General features: G+C 43.6%; 1 protein-coding gene across 1 annotated transcript in view; it reads right to left on the bottom strand.

Annotated features, from left to right (window-relative positions):
- Positions 1–22,459, bottom strand: part of EDC4 (enhancer of mRNA decapping 4) — a 516,382-nt gene that overhangs the window by 188,078 nt on the left and 305,845 nt on the right. The window contains exons 18-21 of the mRNA XM_088470908.1: positions 20,703–21,160; positions 16,997–17,149; positions 12,366–12,402; positions 12,013–12,193 (exon numbers count right to left, since the gene is read on the bottom strand). Coding sequence (XP_088327034.1) covers positions 12,013–12,193; positions 12,366–12,402; positions 16,997–17,149; positions 20,703–21,160 — 829 coding nt within the window. The remainder of the gene's footprint in view (positions 1–12,012; positions 12,194–12,365; positions 12,403–16,996; positions 17,150–20,702; positions 21,161–22,459) is intronic.

Here is a 22,459-nt window from a genome sequence, read left to right as displayed (position 1 = left end):
TGACCGGCTCCACCCCGGACCAGCCTCTCTCCCCCCCTGCTCAGCAACTCACTCCTGGCCAGGGGTGTCTCCACCGTCAATCACCATTTCCACGAGGGACCGTTAGTGATAAGAGCATCCCGCACATCCGGCCGCAAGTCCGCCCAGCCAACATCGCCAGTGACCAGCTCCATCCCGGTCACACTTCCCACATCCCCCCTCCTCCCTGGCTTTTTTTGAATCAGTATCCCGGGCAGACCACACCCCAGGGGTGGTCCCAGCACACACGCTGCAACCCAGCCTCCCAGCGGCTCACCCATCCACACCTCTGGCTCCGCACCACCAGCGGCACGACCAACAGCCAACTTCAGCTGCATACTCCAGTCGCTGACCTCCGCAGACCAATCAGAGCAGCCGTGCACCTGCAGCACACCAGCAACACGCTGATCCAGCTCACCAACAAACCTGCAGCTTCCAACCTATCTGCAACGGCCGCAACGTCGACCTACATCACCATAACAAAATACCTACCGGTAGGTAAGTACTGCCAAGACTCACACCAACACGCGGGACGCCGCACAGGTGTTCCAACCCACTCTGCAAATCCCCCCCACCCCCCGAGACTTCCTAGACTGTCGACCATAGGTCCAGCAGGGGTGACGTGGAAGGTCACTGAACCGCACGGGAAGGAGCCCCCTAAAAGGGTCCACCTACCTCCCAAGTCTCATCACCACTCACCACTGAACCCCACCCACCTGCCCGGGATCTTAACAGAGCAGCATTGTGACTACTCAATAAAAGATTTTGCCCCAAATTACTGTCTCGCTGGCCTCATTTTGATCCTATTCCATTCCCCTTTTCACATTACTCCAAACTACACTCCATATCCAATCACACCCTCCTCACTCCCAAAACACCACCACCACCAGAAGAAACATTCTAATTAACACCAATCACAAACACACACGAGTCATCACCATCACCACTACTAGCAGAAAGAGCGCACCTTACCCCCCCTACCCCCAATACGCAACATCACCCTATCCTCGTGGAAAATGAGATAAGGCGGATGACATGATAAAGCACCTAGGTCAGACACACACCAAAAGAAGAACAACCTTCCAAGTTAAATATTTTATCTTCACCCTCTGTAATGGCTCAAAAGTGTCAGACTGGAGAAAAGACAGTACCAAATTAAAGTCCCATGGTGCCGGCACAAAAGGAGGCTGAATTCTGATTACTCCCTGGAGAAAGGTCTGGATATCCGGCAATAAGGCTAATTTTCTCTGAAAGAAAATGGACAGCACAGATACCTGTACCTTTAAAGAACCAAGACGAAGGACTGCTGTCAAACTAGCCTGAAGGAAAAGAAGGAGGCATGATACCTTAAATACTGACGGAGGTGAATTTCGTCTTTCACACCAAGCTACATACGTCTTCCATTTCCTATAGTAATGTTGAGACTTAACTTCCTTCCGAGCCCGAATCATGGTAGGAATCACACTGGATGGGATACCCTTTTCCCTGAGGACAGCTTTTTCAATAGCCACGCCATCAAACGAAGCCGCCTTAAGTCTTGATAAATAAACGGACCCTGAAGAAGGAGGTCATTTAGTAGAGGAAGCGGCCACAGCTCGTCTATCAACAGGCTCCGTATGTGGGAGTACCACGCTCTTCTGGGCCACTCTGGAGCTACTAGGAGCACCTTGACATTTTCTCGCTTGATTCTTTGAAGCAATCGGGGTATGAGTGGGAAAGGAGGGAACAGGTATATGTAATGAAACGGCCACGATGTTGTCAGTGCATCCATTGCTGCTGCTTGCGGATCCCTCGCCCGGGAGCAGTAAACTGGTAATTGGTGGTTCAACCTCGACGCCATGAGGTCGGCCCCAACGCAGAGTCAGTTGGTGAAATACTTGTGGATTGAGCAACCATTCCCCCGGATGAATGTCCTGCCAACTGAGGTAGTCGGCCTCCCAATTTTCTACTCCTGGGATGAAGATCGCAGAAATCACCACTGCAAATTCCACTGCTCAAAGCAGAATTCTGCTTACTTCCCTTATGGCGACCCAACTTTCGGGGCCACCCTGTTTGTTTATATATGCCACCGCTGTGTCCAACTGTACTCTGCCTGACCATGCAACAGAGGATCCGCCAGCTGGAGAGCATAAAACATTGCCCTTAATTCTAGGATGTTTATAGGCAGTCCTGCCTCCCGCTGAGTCTTCTGGGAATGTTTTCCCAGAGTCACTGCCCCTCACCCTCTCAGACTTTCGTCTGTGGTGAGAAGAATCCAATCCCACACAGCAAACTGCCTTCCTGCCAACAGGTGAGAAGGATTCAACCACCATATGAGAGATGTTCGAGTTTGGGGTGACAATAGAACTCGCTGGTGGAGAAAGAGGTGGGAACCTGACCATTGGGAGAGAAGGTCCAATTGAAATGGGCGGGCATGAAATTTTAAGTATTGAATTGCCTCGAAAGTCGCCGCCATCTTCCCCAGAAGTCAAATACAGAGATGTACAGACACTGTGCGATGTTGCAGAAACAGACACACCATGTGCTGAATGGAGAAAACTTTGTCTTGAGTTAGGAATACCATTTGTTCCACCATGTCCAATATCATGCCCAGGAATAGCAGGCATTGGGTTGGTATTAGAGAGGATTTTTGGAAATTGAAAATCGACCCATGCTGTAAGAGAAGACTCTGAGTCAATTGAATATCTAGTAACAAGCGAGCTACTGACGGGGCCTTGATCAGAAGATCGTCCAAGTATGGAACAATGACAACCCCCTGAAGATGAAGCAGGGCCATCATAACAGCCATGACTTTCGTGAACACTCTTGGTGCTGACGAAAGACTGAAAGGTAAGGCCTGAAATTGCAAATGAGAGCCTAGCACCGCAAACCGAAGAAATGCCTGATAAGGAGGCCAAATGGGGATGTGGAGATAGGCATCTTTTATGTCTAAAGACACCAGAAACTCGTCCCTCTCGAGTCCTGCTATAACAGACTGGAGGGACTCCATCTTGAACCTGAAGGCTCGAAGATAGGGGTTTAGATCCCTGAGGTTCAGAATGGGTCTCATTGAACCGTCCGGTTTGGGCACCACAAACAAGCTGGAATAAAAACCCTGACCTCTCTGATGGGTCGGAACATTCACTACCACCTGAAACAATAGCAGCTTTTGTATTGCTTCCTGAATTACCACTTGCTTTTCTGATGCCAGTGGTAAACCGGTTGTGAAAAAATGAGAAGGCGGCTGGATTTTGAAGTCCAACTTCAGTCCATGAGTAATGATGTCCCGGACCCAGGGGTCTGAACAAGACTTGATCCATCACCATCCTTGAAGTGCAGAAGACGAACTCCCACTCTGGGATCCCCCAAGTGAGAAGGGAGAGTGTCATGCAGAGGGCTTTGCTGCAGCCTTGTCCTGCTGGGACGAGGATGCAGAGGCTGCTGCAGCTCTACCACGGCCTCTGGAACCGCGGGAGAAGGTCGGAGCTCCTCTGGGATGACCGCTGAACCTTCCAGGGGCACGAAAGGACCGAAAGGATGGTCCTGCAGCAGGTCGTCTAGGAGGAGGAGCAGCAGATGGTAGGTAAGTGGATTTACCACCTGTAGCTTGTGAGATCCACATATCTAACTCCGTTACGAATATAACGTCCCCCGTAAAAGGAAGAGCCTCTACTGCTCTCTTAGATTCCGCATCTGTTTACCATGGACGCAGCGAAATAGCTCTAGCAGAAAGACCACATATGTCCTTAGAAGCTTCCCCAAAGAAAGAAGCTGATTCCGCAATCTGTTCGGCCAGCTGAATGAGATCTTCCGTTTGTGCGCCGGTCTTAAGACCCTCTGCAAGCTGCGTAGACCAAGCTTCTACAGCTTTATTTACCCAACAGCTAACTAGCGCTGGACGCAGGGATACCCCTGCAACTGTATATAAAGACTCCAACGTGTTTTCTAGCTTTCTGTCAGAGGATTCTTTAAGTGAAACAGCCCCAGGTACCGGGAGAACTGTCTTTTTAGAAAGACGGGACACTGAGGGATCCACTGCTGGAGGAGTCACATAATTTCCTGCTTTCTGGAGGAAAGGGGTAATAAGATAAAAGTTTCTTTGATATTTGAAACTTCTTATCTGGGTGTTTCCATGCTGAGGATAGGATTTCATCCAATTCCTCTAACACTGGAAAAGTGACAGCCTGTCTAAGTCTTTTACTAAAGAAAGATGGTCTAGCAGTCACATCTAAGTCATCCACATACAAAACTTGGCGTACTGCAGTAATTAAAGCTTCTACGCCCTGAGTAGCAGGCTCTGACTCCTCAAGAATCGGAACCTCGCCCTCTTCAGTTTCCTGCAACTCTTCCTCCTCTGATTCATCTTACTGCAAGGGATTCTGAATCAGTCTCTTACTAGGGACATTATAAGACAAGGCTGTAGGAGGGGCCTGGGACATTACCCTTGTAAGTCCCTCAACAGACTTAGCTAATGAACGAGCCTAATCTGGTTCGGAAGATGTCTTTCTGAGCACCTCCCTGTCTCTGCGAGCTGCTTCCAGCTCTGCAGACAGATTAGACATAACAGATGTCAATTGATCAGACCATATAGGCTGAACCGGTGAGTCAGCAGTCTGAGACTGAGAAACACACTTGTCACACAGCAGGGAATTATTAGACTGTCCCTGTGTGAATTTCTCTGCACAATTCTTGCAGGAGAATGATTTCTGTGCAGCCTTAGAACCCTTGGTAGACATGACTGCAATACACTATCACACACACACACACAGGTGAAGGGACAGTGAGATACAGAGATCATAGAAATACAGAGACTCTAAGAACTGGAAAGGGGCATAGAGGGAGATATGCTATGACCCTTCCAGCGCTAATGAATAGTGCTAAAATGGCCTCCAGCCTCCCTTTGGAAGTGCTGAGGCTGCTGGAAGGAGCAGAAGATTTGCTTAGGCTCCACCCCCCCCCCCCCGCTATGGCGCCCACTCTCAGCGCTAGCGGACCGCTTGTTATGTATGCACGCCTAATCGTCCTGGCTCCCTGCTAATCAGGGAGCCAGGACACACTAACCTTGACCTGCCTTATGCTGCAGGCGGCGGGCTTTGCTGTGGGAGCCCGCGACATGTGCCGCATGTAGCAGGAGACCTCAGCACACACCGCAAGCAGCTGCGGTGAGGTCTCCCCAGCAGCTCCAACGGCGCAGACAAGCAGGGGCAGTGAGCTGCCTGTCTGTGCCCACAATATGCTGATAGTAGTATCAATGTGAGAGAGCCCTAAGGAGCATAGGTCCAGCTCCCAGGGCACAATTTTAGACTGCCTGTAGGGGGGTACAGAGAGGGAGGAGCTAGCTACCATTCAGATTTTTTAAAGGTGCCAGCTCCCGGTTAACCCACTTCTATACCCCATTGTACTAAGTCTCCAGTGTCCCCTAGTGGATGAAGGAGAAAGTCTTTTAGTAAAAGATATACCTAAATATCTATTTACCGGACCACTGCACTGGCTGAATTGTGGGGAGGACCTACTGTGCCCGTACCACAGGAAAGGCAATGTTGTAAAAGACACCGCTAGGGAAGTGTGGAGGACAACCACCTAGATAAGTTACCCGCTTGCACTAACCATTGCCAGAACATGCCAAGTAGGCCCCTCAACAAGTTCACTGAGATAAAATTGGTCACGCTTCATCTGTGGCCATCTGGTTCCCTCTAGGGAGTGAATAATTGACAATTGCATATAAGAAAGGTAAAGTCACAATTAGAGAAAGCCCCAGATATCAGAATAGACTGCATAACCTGTTAAAAAACTTTCAGTAATGGATAGAAGTCTGACTAAGACGAATGGCTTCACCCTTACTAATAGCACAGGCTCAACTTAGTCTTATGCTGCATACACACGCAGCGTTTTTTGGACAACGGAACGATAACGAAATCGTTATCGTTCAGTCGGCAAAAAAATCGTTCAGTTTCAGCCCCAAAACCATGAATGATAACGACCAATGCTCGCTCCAGTTTGTAGTTATCTTTCATCGCCCTAACCTTCCGTCCAACCTGACGATATTGTCAGGCTGAACATGTTCGGGGATGAGGGAGGGTGTCTGGAAAATCGTTCTTGATTTTGTTCAGTGTTTCTGCTCAGGGTCATTAACGACACTGAGCACACCCCTGCCGGGGACACAGGGGACGATGTCGTTCATGTAGCGAATCGTCCCGTGTGTATGCATCTTAACTCTTTATACCATCTGCATCCAGTGTGGAAGAAACAATCAGTGAACCCATCAGTTTATACAGCAGTGACACAACAAAGTTCTGCCTCTTTAAGATTGCAGAAAAGCTATACCAGAAAAGGTTGACTATAAACTCTTTTGGGCATGAGACACATACCCAGTGTATAGAACAGTGATGCAGTTGTTACAGCACATTAAATACTCAAGCAGTATACAGAAACCTACACTATACATATCAAGTACAGAAGACAACCCAATGGATGTGGGGTGGGCACACACAATTGCCTCTCATACAGAACATCTGTTATGACAATCTAAAGAGGACAAGCAATACAATGTGAACCATAGCAGACGTATTGGATATTTGAAATAGGATCCAGGTAAGTTAAATGAACTTATCTACCTTTAAGAATTAGGAATTACTAATTAGGATACTAGACAATGTGCTCAGGGCGATCTGAACCTGGGACCTTGTACTCCGTGAGCCTGCGTGTCTGCTAGCTGAGCCACAGCAGTGGAGTACAGCCAAGGGGGAAAGGGAAAATTTCATAACAAAGTACACTGAGCTACCTGAAGCTCAGTATACACAACAGCAGTGTCTGCCCATGTCCATGCCCTCTGTATAGCACAAACAGTCTTAGTATATTATTCCATACATATTTATACAGATGCCTATAAATTTAGGAGAATAGCAGACCCATATAAATAAGACCTATCATGAACATAAATATATCTATAGGTGCTATGCATGCTGGTGTATCACCTAAAGAATGGCACTGTAGGACTGACTCTGCCAAAGCTCCCACAGGGAGATCATGCACAAGCCGCGTTGCACAGACTGCCTATACTTGTCAACATAAGAATAAACCAGGCGCTAATGTGTAATAGTGTCCAACCTCAATATAAACTAAACTGACCAATTAGATTTGACCCATACCTGCTGCTTACCTCAAAAGTAGGCTGATGACCCTCAAAAAAATCAGTAAAAATGTAAAAAATGATAAGAGGAAGCACTGATGTAGGACAATAAATTCCAGTAAAATAAGTAATATTAAAAAAAATACATTTGTAAAACTAAATGAAAATTGGATCGAGGAAAGAACAACAATAAGGAAATAAATACAATGCATAAATAATCTGTATGCCAATGTCCTGTGTACACACAATCAGCTAAGAATATGTATAAAATAGTTGAGCCTACAGAAGCTGGAAAGAATGATATATAACGATCTGCCTGTGGAACTGGAGCTCCTCAAAGTTAAGGCCCCCACACATCGATGTACTGGGCCAATTCCTCAATTCCCTGATGTCGGGGCATCAGTGAAATACACGTTTTATTTCACAGATTTGCTGATGAAACGGCCGTCAGATGTATGGGATCATTTAATTAGAAGCACATTCTAAAAACAGCTGATAGTCACTAATGATTATTTGCCAGTAAAGCACACTTAACTGGCGTGGTCACATGTAATGCGACCGATACCAGAAGTGCTTCATGCGACCACAACCCGCTCTGTCCCCTGGATTTAACAGAGGAGATCCGTTCTGCACAAGAGCAGAGCGGATCTCCTCTCTCTCCCCAGACTGAAAGTGATGTGGCGGTCTGTGACCATTGACATCACTGCCGGAATCGCGCCCCAGAATGCTGTGCGAATGGCGCTCAGGGGTGTATGCACCGAAAGTGCGAGGGGGGAAACATACAGTAGTTTCACTCTGCAAGTACAGAGATCAGCTGCTGCAGGGGGGACTGATCATCTCCGCTGCACTCTGAAAGGTGAAGGGGCGGGGCTAGGCAACTGGGGGAGGCATCTTTCGGCCCTGGGGGGATAATGCAGGGTTTTAAAATATTTTTTTGGTTTGGTGGGAATACCTAGAATTTTTAATTTACATATATACAATGACATGTGGGGGGGGGTACTAAATTGGGCACCCATTGTCCCTGGGAGTGAAGGCTCTTCCACAGGCACGTGCTACCACTAGGAGGGTGGGGGTTGTTAGTGCAGGAATCCTTTTACACAGGGGGGGAGGGGGTTATTTTTGATGGGGATGGGATGTTATAAATACTTTCTAAACAATTTCTGTGCAGATGTTTTTGTTTGTCAGTTAAGTGGTTAAAGTGTCAAGTCGTGGAATAGATGCCTAGAATCGTGTACGACCCCCTCTAGCCTGACAAAGTACAGCAAGTGGAGGGAAGACCTCTGGAGAGATGTTGACCCATGCTGTCTGGATAGCTTCCCATAGCCCCCTGATATTTGTAGGTGCATAATCTTTTGGACCTCTCCACCACATACCAATAAATGCTTAATTGGGTTCATGTAGGGCGAACGTGGTGGTCACACCATTCGTCGGAACTCTCCAGAATACTCCTCGAACCAATTCTGGACAACTTGGGACCGATGACACGGTGCATTATCCTGCTGGAATACCGGACTGCACTTTTTCATTGGTTAATTGCATTTGATGTGCATGCAAGTATAAAAACACAATAGTGTGCAAACATATATTTAAAAGCATTATTAACAGGTTCTACATATACATAATATTAAGAACTTATAATACCTTTTAAAAGTGATCACTTGAAGAGTCCAAAAGAAAGTATGGACGGTCACATAACAAGAATGAAGAAACATAGCAAAACCACCTAGATTTGGTGACCTGCCACAAGTGCATGACTCATTCACTAGTTTCTTAGAAGGAAAATGGGTAAAACCCAGAAAGGGACAACCAGGACCGCCTCCCTGATTTATATTAAGCATACCAGCTAAACAGAACAGCAGCAACTGATTGAGCTGGCGACCATTCTCTAGACAGGCACCACTCTATAGCTCACAAACCAATCTGAATGGAGTGTTTCTTGCTTCTAAGATGTACGAATCGCACATAAGACACCTGGTCATAACTTACAATTTGAATAGTAGTCTGTATGTGTAACCTGGAGCATATCCAGGGACCAGAAGCAATCTTCCACCATAATGAAAAAGGGGAGTTTACAATAACAGAATACACCAGACAAGAAAAGCCTGGACTTGACATAAGGCAGTTAATATCATAAGAGAGGATTGTGAAAGAAGAATACAGGAGCACTACTCACCGGAAAAATGGGAAGGGAGTACAGTGGCAGGTTAAAGTAGTAAGCAAAAATCAGCAATCCACCATTAAAGTGGAGAGTGTAGTCAAATAATCTTCATAGACAATAAAAGTGCTCAGATTTTAGTACGCAATAATATGTTAGCTAATTAAACCATTCTTTATATAATGGAGAGAGTACCATGCAAAAAAGAAAGTAGTCCATAAGGTAACTCTCAATCTATATAGAGAAAACACCATGCTATAACATTAGCACAGAAGTCAATACAGCACATAAATAGAGAGCGACATAAAACTTTATAGTTATATCCCATTTAATACAAGAAGCAGTGTCACGATCAGAACATGGGCAGAACATTGCAAAAAAAATTACATTAAGTTGCATGAGAACTACAGGAAAACATACTGTATCCTGTTAGCCAATAAATCAATGCACAGATTAAGAATTGAAGAGATTATTGTAATCTAACATGCAGATAAAGAGAGAAGTAACATGTGAGCCTGGAAAGCAGTACTCTGTCTATGAGAAAGTAATATCCTATAACATATGATCTAGAAAGGTCAGTACCCAATCCAAACATGAAGATAGTATTATGACAGAGCATGTGAACCACACATTCAGTACACAATCCAGACAAGGAGAGAGAGAGAAACCAAACTAAAAATATGGGCATTGAAAGCAGTACTCAATCCAGAACAGAAAAATATCCCATAAGTGAAAAAACTTAATACTAAACATTGAGATAGAATATTAGAACATGTGGTCCAGAAATTCAGTGCTCAATCCAGACAAGGAAAGAGTAACATAGCAGTACCCTGCCTACTAGAGAGTAATGTGACATAACATGTAAGGCTAGAAAACATTCATCTAAACACAGGAAGAGTATCATGACATAACGTGAGCCATGAGACCTGTGCTTAAACGCTACATGAACACAGCAAGGGGAGAGATATGTGAGCCAAGACAGGGGATGCAGTGTTGAGACTGGCGGCGGCCGGTCTCAATACCGACATTGGAATCCCGGCAACGAATTACCGGCGCTTATCTTAATCCCGAAGACGGAACCCTGAGGACGCCATCCCGAACGAGTTAAGTCCGGGGCTAATTCAGCCTTAGCCACGGGGAGGGGAGGAGAGGGGGGGTTATGAGTCAGACTAGGTTAGGTTTCGGGAGAGGGGAGTTTAGGGTTAGGCACCCCTGGGGAGGGAGGGTTAGGTTTAGGGAGCGGTAAGAGGGGGTTGGGGTTAGGCACTAGGGTGGGAAGTTAGGGTTAGGCACCACTAAAGGAGGGTTAGGGAGGGGACAAGGGAGGGTTAGGGCACTTACCTGCCCCAGTCGGGTTCTTCATATCTAATCTTTAGCTCGATTAGATATTTTATAAATGAGCACAACAAATCCCTATTCTTTTATTGGAAATATATTAAAAGCTATTTTTTAATTACACTAACAAATCAGTTATGTACAAAAGAGTGCCCCACGAAGGAATCACTAAACTGATGATTGGTTTTTCCAATTATTGTTACTTTTTGGGACCTTCATTCTGTCTGGCATCTGCTGTCAGGATTTGAACCGGAGGCTAAACGGATTTCAATTCCATTTCCCAAGACAGTACTGAATCCAATAAAGAAGAAATATTAACTATATCCAACGTATCACAATTCAATTAGCAAGTAATCACAAATCATGCTCAGCAAGACAGCTGGGAGCACTTAGGGGGGAATGCAATAAGACACGTTAATTTATCGGGAATGAAAAAGGGTGGTAGTTTCAGGCTTTAACGCCCAGCGCTATCCACATTGACAAAGGTGAAATTTAGGGTTTTTTGCTCTCTAAATTTCCCAAGAACCAATTTCAATGTGGGGACACCACTTAAAGACAAAAAAAAAAAAGCATACTTGCTTAGTAGTACAGTATTCATGTAAACAGCAAATTGTAGTAGTATTCATGCAAAATCATATTGTGATTTTTGAAAAAATAAACGCTACAAGTCCTTGATAAATTTAATTCAACAATATCTATATAATACTGCTGAACATGTTGTCTACAGCCGAGCTCTCTCCCTCTCCTCACAGCAGCACAGTCAATGGGTGGGGGAAGGATGGTGTAATTTAAACGAGGTAGACATGAAAAATCGGTGGGTACCCTCAGCAGCCGCATCAAGAAAAGACAACGCAGGGGAGACAGGCGGAGGGGGACAAAAAGAGACAGGAATGAGAGACAAAAGGAAACTAATAATAACGTAAGATAAGAGCGGAATCAGTAGGGGAGAAAGGGAAGAATACGGGGGAGACAGAAGAAATAGGGTAAGAAATAGGGGGAGACAGGAGGAATAGGGTTTGACGGGAGGAATGGGTGAGATGGAAAGAATAGACAGAAGAATAGGACAAGACATGAAGAATACAGTGAGATGGCAAAATAGGGGCAATATTAGGGGGAGTCGGAAAGAATAGGGGCTATAATACGGGGAGACAGGAGGAATAATGGGAGAAGAGAAAAATAAGGACAAAATATGGTTGGGGGATAGGGGTAAGAATAGTTGAATATGTAGGAAGAGGGACAACAATAGGGAGAGACAGGAGAAATAGGGGGAGATGGGAAAGATGGGGAAAGAGAAGAAAAATTCTGAACAATAACCGGCAAAACGTCAGGACCAAAATACTATTAGGACATATTTGCTCTAGTTGAAAACTGCCTCTAAGACTATATTAAAAGATACGCTCCTGTTCTTGCTGGTTGTCAATCACACGTTCCACGTGGCCCATGATGGAGCTTTGAGCTGCATCCAAATGATCAGTGAGTCTCTGAATGAGCTCCAACTGATTTTGCCGAAGCTCTGAAAGTTCTTTCTGTTGACTGTACAGTAGAGCCATCAACTCATCATGCTGCTCGCAACTTGCCTGCGTGGTAAAAAAAAAAAAAAAAAAAAATATCTTAAAAATTATTTTAAAATGCAGCCTATTTAAATATTACCATATTTAAACACATCTGTGTTAAGAAAACATATGTCAAATATATTATTTACAAATTAGTACTGAATTAGTACAGAGAAGAACTGAAGTCCTGTCATACCTTGAGATCAGATATTTTTGGAGATTGTGGCAGGTCCCTGAAATAATAAACACAAATTCAAGGATGGTTATTACATTCTGAAATCTCAAAAAAACAGCCCTAGCTAAGCATGGTAAAGAATTGAAATACAAAAAGGACTTCCCTAGTAAGATCTTAATTTTAATAGGCAATTAGCAGGAATGGTATTGCTTTGAATGCTGCAAAGTTGCTTTTCAAAAATCGCGCCTATAAGTAACCTCAACAGGTAAAATTACTGCAAATGGGTATACACAATATGGAGACTTCTGCACTAGTTCAGATTCAGGATGGAAATGCAGGATGCTCTAATGTCATCTTTTTCATATCTTGGCTAGTGTGTTTTAAGTATTTTTTTTTAAACAAGGACGGCATCTTTATTATTTCGATTCTTACATTCTTGAATATACACACAAAAATTCAGTAAATTGAAAGAAACATCATTCTAACTGGCAGATTTCATAAACTTATTTTGCAAAAATAATCTAATGGGTACACACCCAACTAGTTGAAAAATATGATTTTTAGTACTCCGCATCAAATCTGTTTCTCTTAATCCATCTAGGGACACTGGATAATATGGTGTGTAGAAGGCTTTGTTCAAAGAACAGGCACAAGTGCAAACTAAACTTGTGTAGGCTGTCCCCTCTACATTCCACAGTGCAAAGAACCTTAGATTTGACATAATAAACCCATAAGAGAGAGAGAGAACACAGCAGTAATACCCAAACGAGTGTGAAAACAAAGTGCAACACAGAAAGGGAGAGAATACGGGTATTTTTACTAAAGTGAGCGTTTTTAGAAGATTAGATGCTGCCCATAGCAACCAGATTCTAGCTATTATCTTCTTGTAGGTGCTAGATAAATGTTAAGTTGAATCTGATTGGTTGCTATGGGCAACATCTCCACTTCTAAAAACTCTCACTTTAGTAAATATACCAGACAGTGTCCCACAGATGGATTAAGAGAAACATATTCAAAGGTGTGTACCAAAAACTCTATTTTCTCTATCATTCTATTTGGACGACACTGGATACCAAGAGGACGTACCAAATACACCCCCATAAGTGAGGGTACGCTCTGTGCAAAACATCTCTAACTACATAAAAACTAAATTTGTAGAGCTTCATAAATGTATGGATTGAGGACCAGCATTGCATTATTGCTCCACATAGGCACCATGGAGTGGCACACAAGTAGTACTCACCAATCTGGAAGAATTGGCCACTAGATCTGAAATCAGAGCCCCCTTCGAAACATATGCTTGTGGGATGGTCACCGTGATCCATCTGGCCACCGACTATTTAGTCGCCCGTCCAACCTCTCATTTGCGCAGTTGGACATGAAGCACATCCTAAAGAAAGGTCTTAACTTCGGGGATGGCAGCCAACGTACTTTTCAAAAATATGGAAAGGTCTGAAACATGAATCCTCAGCTGGCAGAAATGACAGCTAATGAGCCAAGTTGAATGAAGTAATATGGGCCCTTATCCATTCACACCAAGAGATGTAAAGCTTTTAAATGCGATGGTAATTTGCAGCAGAGGATAGTTGTCAGGCTTTAATCATGGTCTGAATTTTATAATCAGAGAAGCCCTTAGCCCGGAGAATCATGGCTTCAACAGCTATGCTATCAAGGCCAACCGAGATAAATGTTGATGAATAAATGGGCCCTGACTGAGTACATCTGTTCGGAAGCGCAGTCACCAAGGATTGCTGTAGGATGCCTCACGTGCATGCCATAGAGTTGGTCGAACCCCTCCTGATGAAGGGACCATTCAGCAGAATCTTGTACTGGCTTAAAAAACTTGCGGCCGGATTGTTTACGCCTGGGCTGAACACTGCCGATATCACTGGTACGTCTTTCCGCCCATCAAAAGATCTAGTCCTTTTCTGCCATTGCCATAGAGCTTGTTTCTCTCTCCTTGGTGGTTGATGCATGACACGGCCGTTGCACTGTCCAACTGGAACTTGAGCGGCCGTCCTCGAAGGTGAGTGTGCGCCTGCAAGAGAGCCAGATGAATGGCCCTTCACTTCCCTCTGCCCGAGACCAACCACTTGCAGACAAAGATACGGCATCACAGCACCCCAAACCTTCAACTATGGTCCACTGTCAGGTCAACAGAGGTCAACCCTGTTCCAGGTTGCATCGCTGAGCCACCATAGCAGGTATTAGCAAATTGTATTTGACAATTGAAACACTTGAGATGTTTGGGATTCAAGAGACCAATGTGCAAGACGTTGCAGCTGAAAGTTCCTCAAATGGTAGCGCACATATGGAATCGCTTCGAAGCAAGATACTATCCTGCCCAACAACTTCATGCAGACCAAAAAAAAAAAAAGACAGCCGCTTGGCAGAGACAAGGACAAGAACCTGCCTCTGACCAGCCAAAATCTTGTTCTCTGGCAAGAATACCTTGTGACGTCTGGTGTCAAAGAGGAGACCCAGGAAGATCATGCTCTGTGACGAGATTAGACTTATAGACATCACCCATCTTATCAGATTCTGAGCATAGACCTCATATGTGCTGCCATAACAACCATGACCTTTGTGAACTCCTGTAGAGCTCTGTCCAGAGCCCTGAATGGTCATGATCTTTGCCAACAGCTAATTTGAGGGATGCCCTTCGAGATTGGGATATGTAAAGCACGTCTTTTATAACCATGGCAGCAAGAAACTCGTTCTACCCCGTGGAATTAATGACCGTACTAATGGACTCCTTCTAGAACTTGGTAAACCTCAGATGTAAATTTAATGTTTTGAAGTTCAAGATGCGCAGAAAGGTTAAGTCCAGTTTTGGGACCAAGAACAAGCACAAATAAAACCCAACCCAGCCTTGTCTGGCAAAACAGGAACAATCACTCCCAATCACAGGAAGGAAGAGATTGGCACTTGAAGGGCGACCTGTCTGGTTTTGTCACATGGAAGCAGCGTGAACAAAATCCACTTGGGCAGAGGGTTGGATATAACCTTGTTCGATGATGGTCCCGTTGGATATAACCTTGCTCGATGATGCTCCCCACCCACTGATACAAGGACATAGCCATCCACTGGTCACGGAAGCAGAGCAGCTGGATCCCCATAAGTCCAGTCATGCTGACTGTTTCAGCAAGCTTTGGCCCAGGATGCCTACCCTGTCCTGAGCGCTCTAATTTTTGAAAGCCCCCACAAGTACCAGAGAAGTAGCCTTGTGCCAGAGCTCCTCGTGTCCTACTGGAGATGTGAAAATGTCCTCTGGGTTTCATGGCTCGCTTCACAAGAAGGAAATAGTTGTTACCTGCTACAAACATCAGTGATAATGCATCAAGACCTGTACCAAATAGAAAAGATCTGGTAAAAGGTAATGTTTCCAAAGCCTGTTTTGACACCAGAGTGTGTCTAGCAACCACAGCCAATGCAGAAATCTGGGACAAACCAAAAGCCACATACATGACCATGTCAGTATTGAAGAACATCAAGTCCCTACATAAATCCACTAAAGGCAACAAGTCTTTTCTGGGAGACCTGGACTGTAGCCCTTCACTGAGTTGCTCAGGCCATTTCTCTATTACCTCATTAGCCCAGGCAGCCGCTAAAATCAGGCCAAAAAGACGCCCCAACAGTGACTAAGATCAACCTAAAATCCCCTAATTTCTGATCAGAGCCATTCTTCAAGGACGCTGCATTAGGAATGGAGATAGTAGTAGCCTTAGCCAGCCGAGCGTTCGGAACATCCACTCATAGTCCGCCACTTATTCAAATTTTCCGCAGAGAAAGGATATGACAAAGCAAAGATCTTTGGCACTTGAAAATGATGATCCGGCTTTTCCAAAGCCTCTCTCAGGAAATCTGAAAAGTGAGAGATCGAGGAAAAAAGAACAGCTGAAGTTTCAACAGGGAAACCAAAGGAATTTCAGGTTCCACCAGATCCTGGAAATACAAAACAATTCGGATTGCCAAAACTAGAGTCTCAGAGTCCCCACCAACCTCCTCCCCCTGCACCCCAGAGAAATCAGAATCTTCAGGAAGCTGAACCTGCACAGAGTCTTAATTGTGTGTCTAAAAGTAGGTATTACCATGTATTTAGGCGCTCCTCAACATAAATGCTGTGACGGAGTCGACCGTATAGATGACATAGGTCAGTGTACACATATAATGACATTTATTCATGGATACAGGGTGATGCATGAAATATAAATGCATACAGTAAAAATATGTGCTGTAGATACAAAAAGGATGAGAGGTTGTCAAATACTGTTTCACATTTGCACATCATTTAGATTTAACTATTACAATAATTATTACTATATACAGTATTTGAATTTGTGTAGTGGATACCCCATTTCATAGGGATGGCAAATAGTTGATTCATATAGAAACTACAGAGATAGTAATTTACATACTACCTTTTACTGTCCTGTATTACACAACGTCAACAATGTGCAATAATATTAAATTCTAGATATACAGTTTGTTTTTCTTACTTGTAATTAAGTTTTTGTTGTTTTCAGTCTTTTTCATGGTATTTCAATTAAATTAATTTTACATTAATTCTTCCTAGTCCCTTAAAAAGGGCATAGTGTACCAAAAACCTACTGGATAACATAACTATTTCTGTAAATTAGTATTAAACATACATGTCATCTTTCATGGATTTCCTGTAAGGTTTTGGTGAAGCACGTGGTGATACTTTGGTTTTCCAGTCCTTCACAAGTAGTCGTGGACTCTGCCCCTTTCCGCAAAAGCTGCTCATACTGTTTGCCAAACTGGCTACTTCATCATCGTGGTCACTGGAAATTAAAAATTACAATGTATTATTACAACTATGCTCTCTATTTCACATCAGAAAACAAACAACCTGCTTAAAATTTGCAGGAAACAAATTGAAGGCAACATTGTGTACTGCATAGTAAAAATGAATAAGTACACAAAGAGAATACTAAAAAACTGAATATATTAGAGTTACACTACCATCTTGTCATGGAACACTAACTGGTGTAATCTTGCAGTTGACTTTCAGAAACCAATGTATATTGCAAAAAGTTGAAAGGGAGAGGTTAACAAAACACAAGTTAATAAAATATGAATAAGAATCTTGGAATATTTTAAAATGTATACCATTGTTGCCAAAAATAATGATTTATAAACTGACCACCCAAGAGATAGTCAGATTTGGGCAGCGTTGGATAGAGCAGCTGGATCACTGAACATACGTATTAGTATAAACAAATGTATATACATACTGAGAACCCATAACCCGAATGATCAATTGGGGGGTATGGTTTCAGGAGCAAAAACTATCTGATATGTGCAATAAGGGCCGGATTAAATTACACGCAAGCTGGCATCAGAAGCTTGAATTACAAATTTTCCAGCCAGTTACAGTAGGCTGATTCTGCTTGCACCTACATAAGCTGCAAGTAAAAAGAGCTTTACGAGAAGTAACACGCAAAGCTGCAGGAACGAGTTCCGGAGGTACATGGTGCTATTTGAATGCAGCCCTTAGTAGCCACTTCATTTTAGTACACATTTCTATTACTGGATAGGACTCATCTATGCCCACAGCACAGCCTAAATCCTTTGTTTCTGTAAACTTCCATAGAGAATGTGGTCCATGGTGAAATCACATCACTCATTTGCTGCAGAATGGTCAACTGCATATTGATGTTGCAAATCCCCTATTCCCCCACAACACAAAGATGCTCTATTGGACTGAGATATGATGACTTTGGATGGCCACTGGACTCATGTTTGCAGAGCCATACTCAAATGATGTGTACTTTGTGACGTGGCACATTAATATCCTACTGGAAGTAATAGGATGCACATTACCAGCAACAATACAGCAACAGCTGTAATGCAACAATGCATGTTTTCCAGGTCTCCTCACAGAATCACAAGTGAAATAATTACCTGTGGATCTTTTAAAATGTGTCAGTGAGTAATGAATACACCTGTGCATCTGCTGGGTCACCTGGAAAACGTGACCTGTGTGAGGTCCTGAGGACAGAGTTTGAGAACCACTGAGCTAGGGGAAATGGAGGGTATATAAGGGGGTGTGGGGGTGGTTTCAGTCTATTAACTATTTTAGTGCTTGCTTCTCAGCCCCTCAGAGTATAATAACCTATGTCTATTCATCATGAACCAACACTTGGCCTTGCAAACAATAATTAGTACAGAATGCAGTCGGAATACCGACAGCGGGGATGCCGGCGCTTAGAATGCCTGCACTGAAATCCCGACACCTGTCAGAATCCCGGCACCAGCATTCCGATGGTAAGTAATGGGATTAGGGACTAGTGGGATGGTTAGGGTTCGGTTTAGGCACTGGGGGAAGTGTTAGGTTTAGGGTGCAGGGAGGGTTAGGATATCCTAACCATATCAGGATCCTAACCATGGTGTCCGGGATTCTGTCCCCTAGCGCCAGCATGCCGTACCCAACCCATTAGCACCTAGAATCAGTTTAGCAATCACAGTCTGTGAAAAAAAAAAAAACACACACCTTTAAGAACAAACATACTGTATCCATATATATGGATTTTTCTCACACGGTCACCAGTTCTACTACAGGTTCCCTCACTCACATTTCCATCTTTTGAAGTACATTCTATCAGGATTTTCACCCCTTTCTCTCTGCGTGTTGCTATCTATCGCCCACATAAACAATTTCTTGAACACTTTTTTTCCTGGCTCTATTCCCACCATCATCACAAGAGATTTCAATATCCTCTGTCTCTTGTGCTCATCCCAACCTTAACTAAAATCTGTAAGCTCTCTCTAGTGGTATCTTCCCATCAATGTTGAAGCATACAGTGATTACTTTTATTCTGAAAAAAATAAAATAAAAATTATGGCCTTAACGCTCTTTCAAATTACCATCCCATCTCTCAGTTCCCTTGCCCCTCCAAGCTACTTGAAAGACTTGCCTACACTCGCCTCCCATGCTTTCTGCACTCATAGAACTTATTGGATCCATTTCATTTAGGCCAACACTACACTGAGACAGCACTGACTTAGGTAGCGAATGATCTGATCATTGCTAAGTCTAAAGACCATTATTATTCTTCTAGATCTCTCTGCTGCATTTGACAGTGTTGGCCACTCTTCTCATACAAACACTACAATCCCTAGGGTTTTCAGGAAAAAGCTCTATCCTGTTTCTAATCCTACTTATCTAATCGTTCTGTCAGTGTTCGTTTCTGTGAATTCACTTTCTCTTCTCTACCTCTATCAGTTGGAGTACCACGAGGCTTACTCGTAGATCTTAATCTTAGATCCTCTGCTTTTCTCAATCAATACCACGTTTTGGCAAACTTATTAGCTCCTTCGGATTCAGTATCATTTGTATGAGGATGATACTCAAACCCAGAATCCTCCCCAGATTTGTCACCATTTGTATCGGTAAGCTTTAATGAATGTACATGTGTGTCAACGTACACCTATCCTCTGTGTGCTACAAGTCGCGTTACACATAACGTGTGAGCGCCATGCTACTCAATAGCGCAGAGCGTCTATTTGTCAGACTTTTCCCCCTTCATATGCATCTTATTCGCAAAAAGTGATGCGAATAGGACGCACAAGCAGCTTATGCTGAATAAAATTACATATACAGCATGCCTATATTCTGCGTATGACTGTGGCTGTATCTGCATGCTTAATACTACGTTACAGTGTAAGAGCCACTGACACTAACGTAGCATTTCGCATGAAGATACAGTCACATTTGCACACAGAATATAGGCATGGAATATATAATTTGGATCAGCAGAAGCTGCGTGTGTGTCATTACTTTGCGAATAAGATGCATTTGAAGGCTGAAAGTCGCAGGAAAAGATGCTCAGCGCTACAGAGTCACACCACGCCATGGCGCCACGAGAAGGGCTGTTTAACACGCAAGGTAGTAAGAGGTTTGTGGATACATCTGTATATAGGGAATTGGAACTAACAAATTAAGGGGAAATAAGACATGAGCTTAATTCTAGTTAAATTAGGATATAGTTTAGGTGGATCTTAAGCCTTACAAAGGTGATAGTTTAAGGGGCAATCAATGTTGGAAAAGTTAGACAACCTACTGGAGAAGTGATAGCCAATTAAGAATTGTTTTTGGACCCTGACAAATAAGGCATACTTATCATAAGATAATTAATTTGTGAATGTCATCTTGAAGGTGTCAGTGTCACAATATATGCTATATAAAAAGGACATTTTAGTCACACCACACACATACATATTCTCTATCATATTAAGGCAAGTAAAAGCATTATTGCCAATGAAACTAAAGTGGCAAGAGAAGGTGATCAAATGTAAAAACAAATTATCTCTATTCTTACAAATATGACTTACCTTTCTATTAAATTATTTCGGGTCTCCCGTGTTATATCAGGTGCTGCAGGCCATGGGTGAGACATGACTTCATCCACTTTATCCTGAGGAGTTGTATTGTCCAGAGACTGAGCACTGATCAGCTCATCAACAGTCCCAGAAGACACAAGTTCCAATGGTCTTAGTGCATACTCTGATGTGTTACGATTACGTGTTGAGAGAAGGTGGAGGGCAGAAGCTGCAGAGCTCATGCTTGGTACATGATTAGAGGTGTCAATACCCTCTGGAGCCAGGCCTAAAGATATAGGGGCTGGGTAACTTCTTTGTAGTGTGTCTGAGGCAATCTCTGGGATATCTTGGGACATAGCAGTGGAAGCACTCGAGATCACATCAGGTGAACGTTCACGAGTAGGAGAAGCCTGGGTTGCCCCCAAAGGCTCCAAACTGTGCAGTTCTAATGGAAGGCTGGATGGAGTAACCTAGTGGAACCCAACAAAAGAACAACTCATACAACATAAAAAATTCAAATGCGACAGGTCTTATTTATTAAACCAAATGATTACGCTTAAAAACAAGCCTTACCTTTCCAGGACAAATTACTAAACAGACGTGGGGTAGTAAACCAATTTATATTTTCAATCTTGACAAATAAGTGCTGTAATTTCTACTAAAGTATTTTGCAGAGGATCAGGCAAGTATAAATTCAACTAAATATATTATATATCAGAATGGGAGATATATTTATTCAAAGATAGCAAGCTAGTGAGAAAAAAAGACACCGCTATGTCTTACTGCTCTCTAATATAGCTGCCAGTATCGAGTTGTGACACCTGTATAACATATCATTACCACATTATGCTACCATATGTCTAAAAAAAAAAAAAAAAAATCAACTTTTGCCAGTGACTTATTTTTTCTATTGACTTAAAGAAAGCAACCCAAAACAAAAATATTTTGGGATGGAGTTCATTAAGATATGGAAAAAAAAAAAAAAGAGGACTTATGTCTTAGCTGGTTAAGTCCTTTTCTTCGAACTCCATAGGGGACACAGGCTTAGATCATGGGTACAGCAGTCCAGGCACCAAATAGTACAACTTCTTTGCGCGGCCATGGCTCCACCGCCCCTATACCCGCCCCAGGCCGCACAGTTACGTTAGCAAGCCCAAGGCAGGAGCAAGTAGAGGGAAGACCGACCTACACATACTGGTCCAAACACCCAGAAATGCTCTGGAAGTAGAGTAAAAAACCAAGCCAGCCCGCTGCATCAGGGTGGGTGGCCTGTGTCCCCTGTGGAGTTTGAAGAAGAGAACTTAACCAGGTAAGACACAAGTCCTTGTTTCTTCTTCACAATCCATAGGGGACACAGGCTTAGACCATGGTAAGTCCCAAAGCTATACCATTACGGAATGGTACGCAGTGGAACTGCGCTGAGAATCCCAAAAGGTGGCCAAGCATGGACAGAGGACCATAGGGCCTCTCTACGAAGCTGCTCAGCCAGATGCAACGCTGGTGAACCACCCAAGAAGCATACTCCAGTGAAAAAATCCGACCTTTAAGATGGAACAGAAAGGACAGACATCATAGCAGCGTAACGGAACATCAAGCATGGAATCGGGACAAACCCATTTCCGAAATTCATATAGGACTAAAGTGGAGCTGTCCCACTGAGAACTCTAGTCCGAACCACAAAGATGCGGAGGGCCGGCACAATACAAAGAGGCCTCCTTCGTAGAAAAATAGGTGCCTGAGCACAGGAACCAAACATTCCTGGTGATGAG

The sequence above is a fragment of the Taudactylus pleione genome, unplaced genomic scaffold, assembly GCF_031769625.1.
Source record: "Taudactylus pleione unplaced genomic scaffold, aTauple2 ptg000106l, whole genome shotgun sequence".
Taxonomy (NCBI): Eukaryota; Metazoa; Chordata; class Amphibia; order Anura; family Myobatrachidae; genus Taudactylus; species Taudactylus pleione.
The sequence above is the reverse complement of the archived record's forward strand: the minus strand, read 5'-3'. Positions and strand labels throughout refer to the sequence as shown.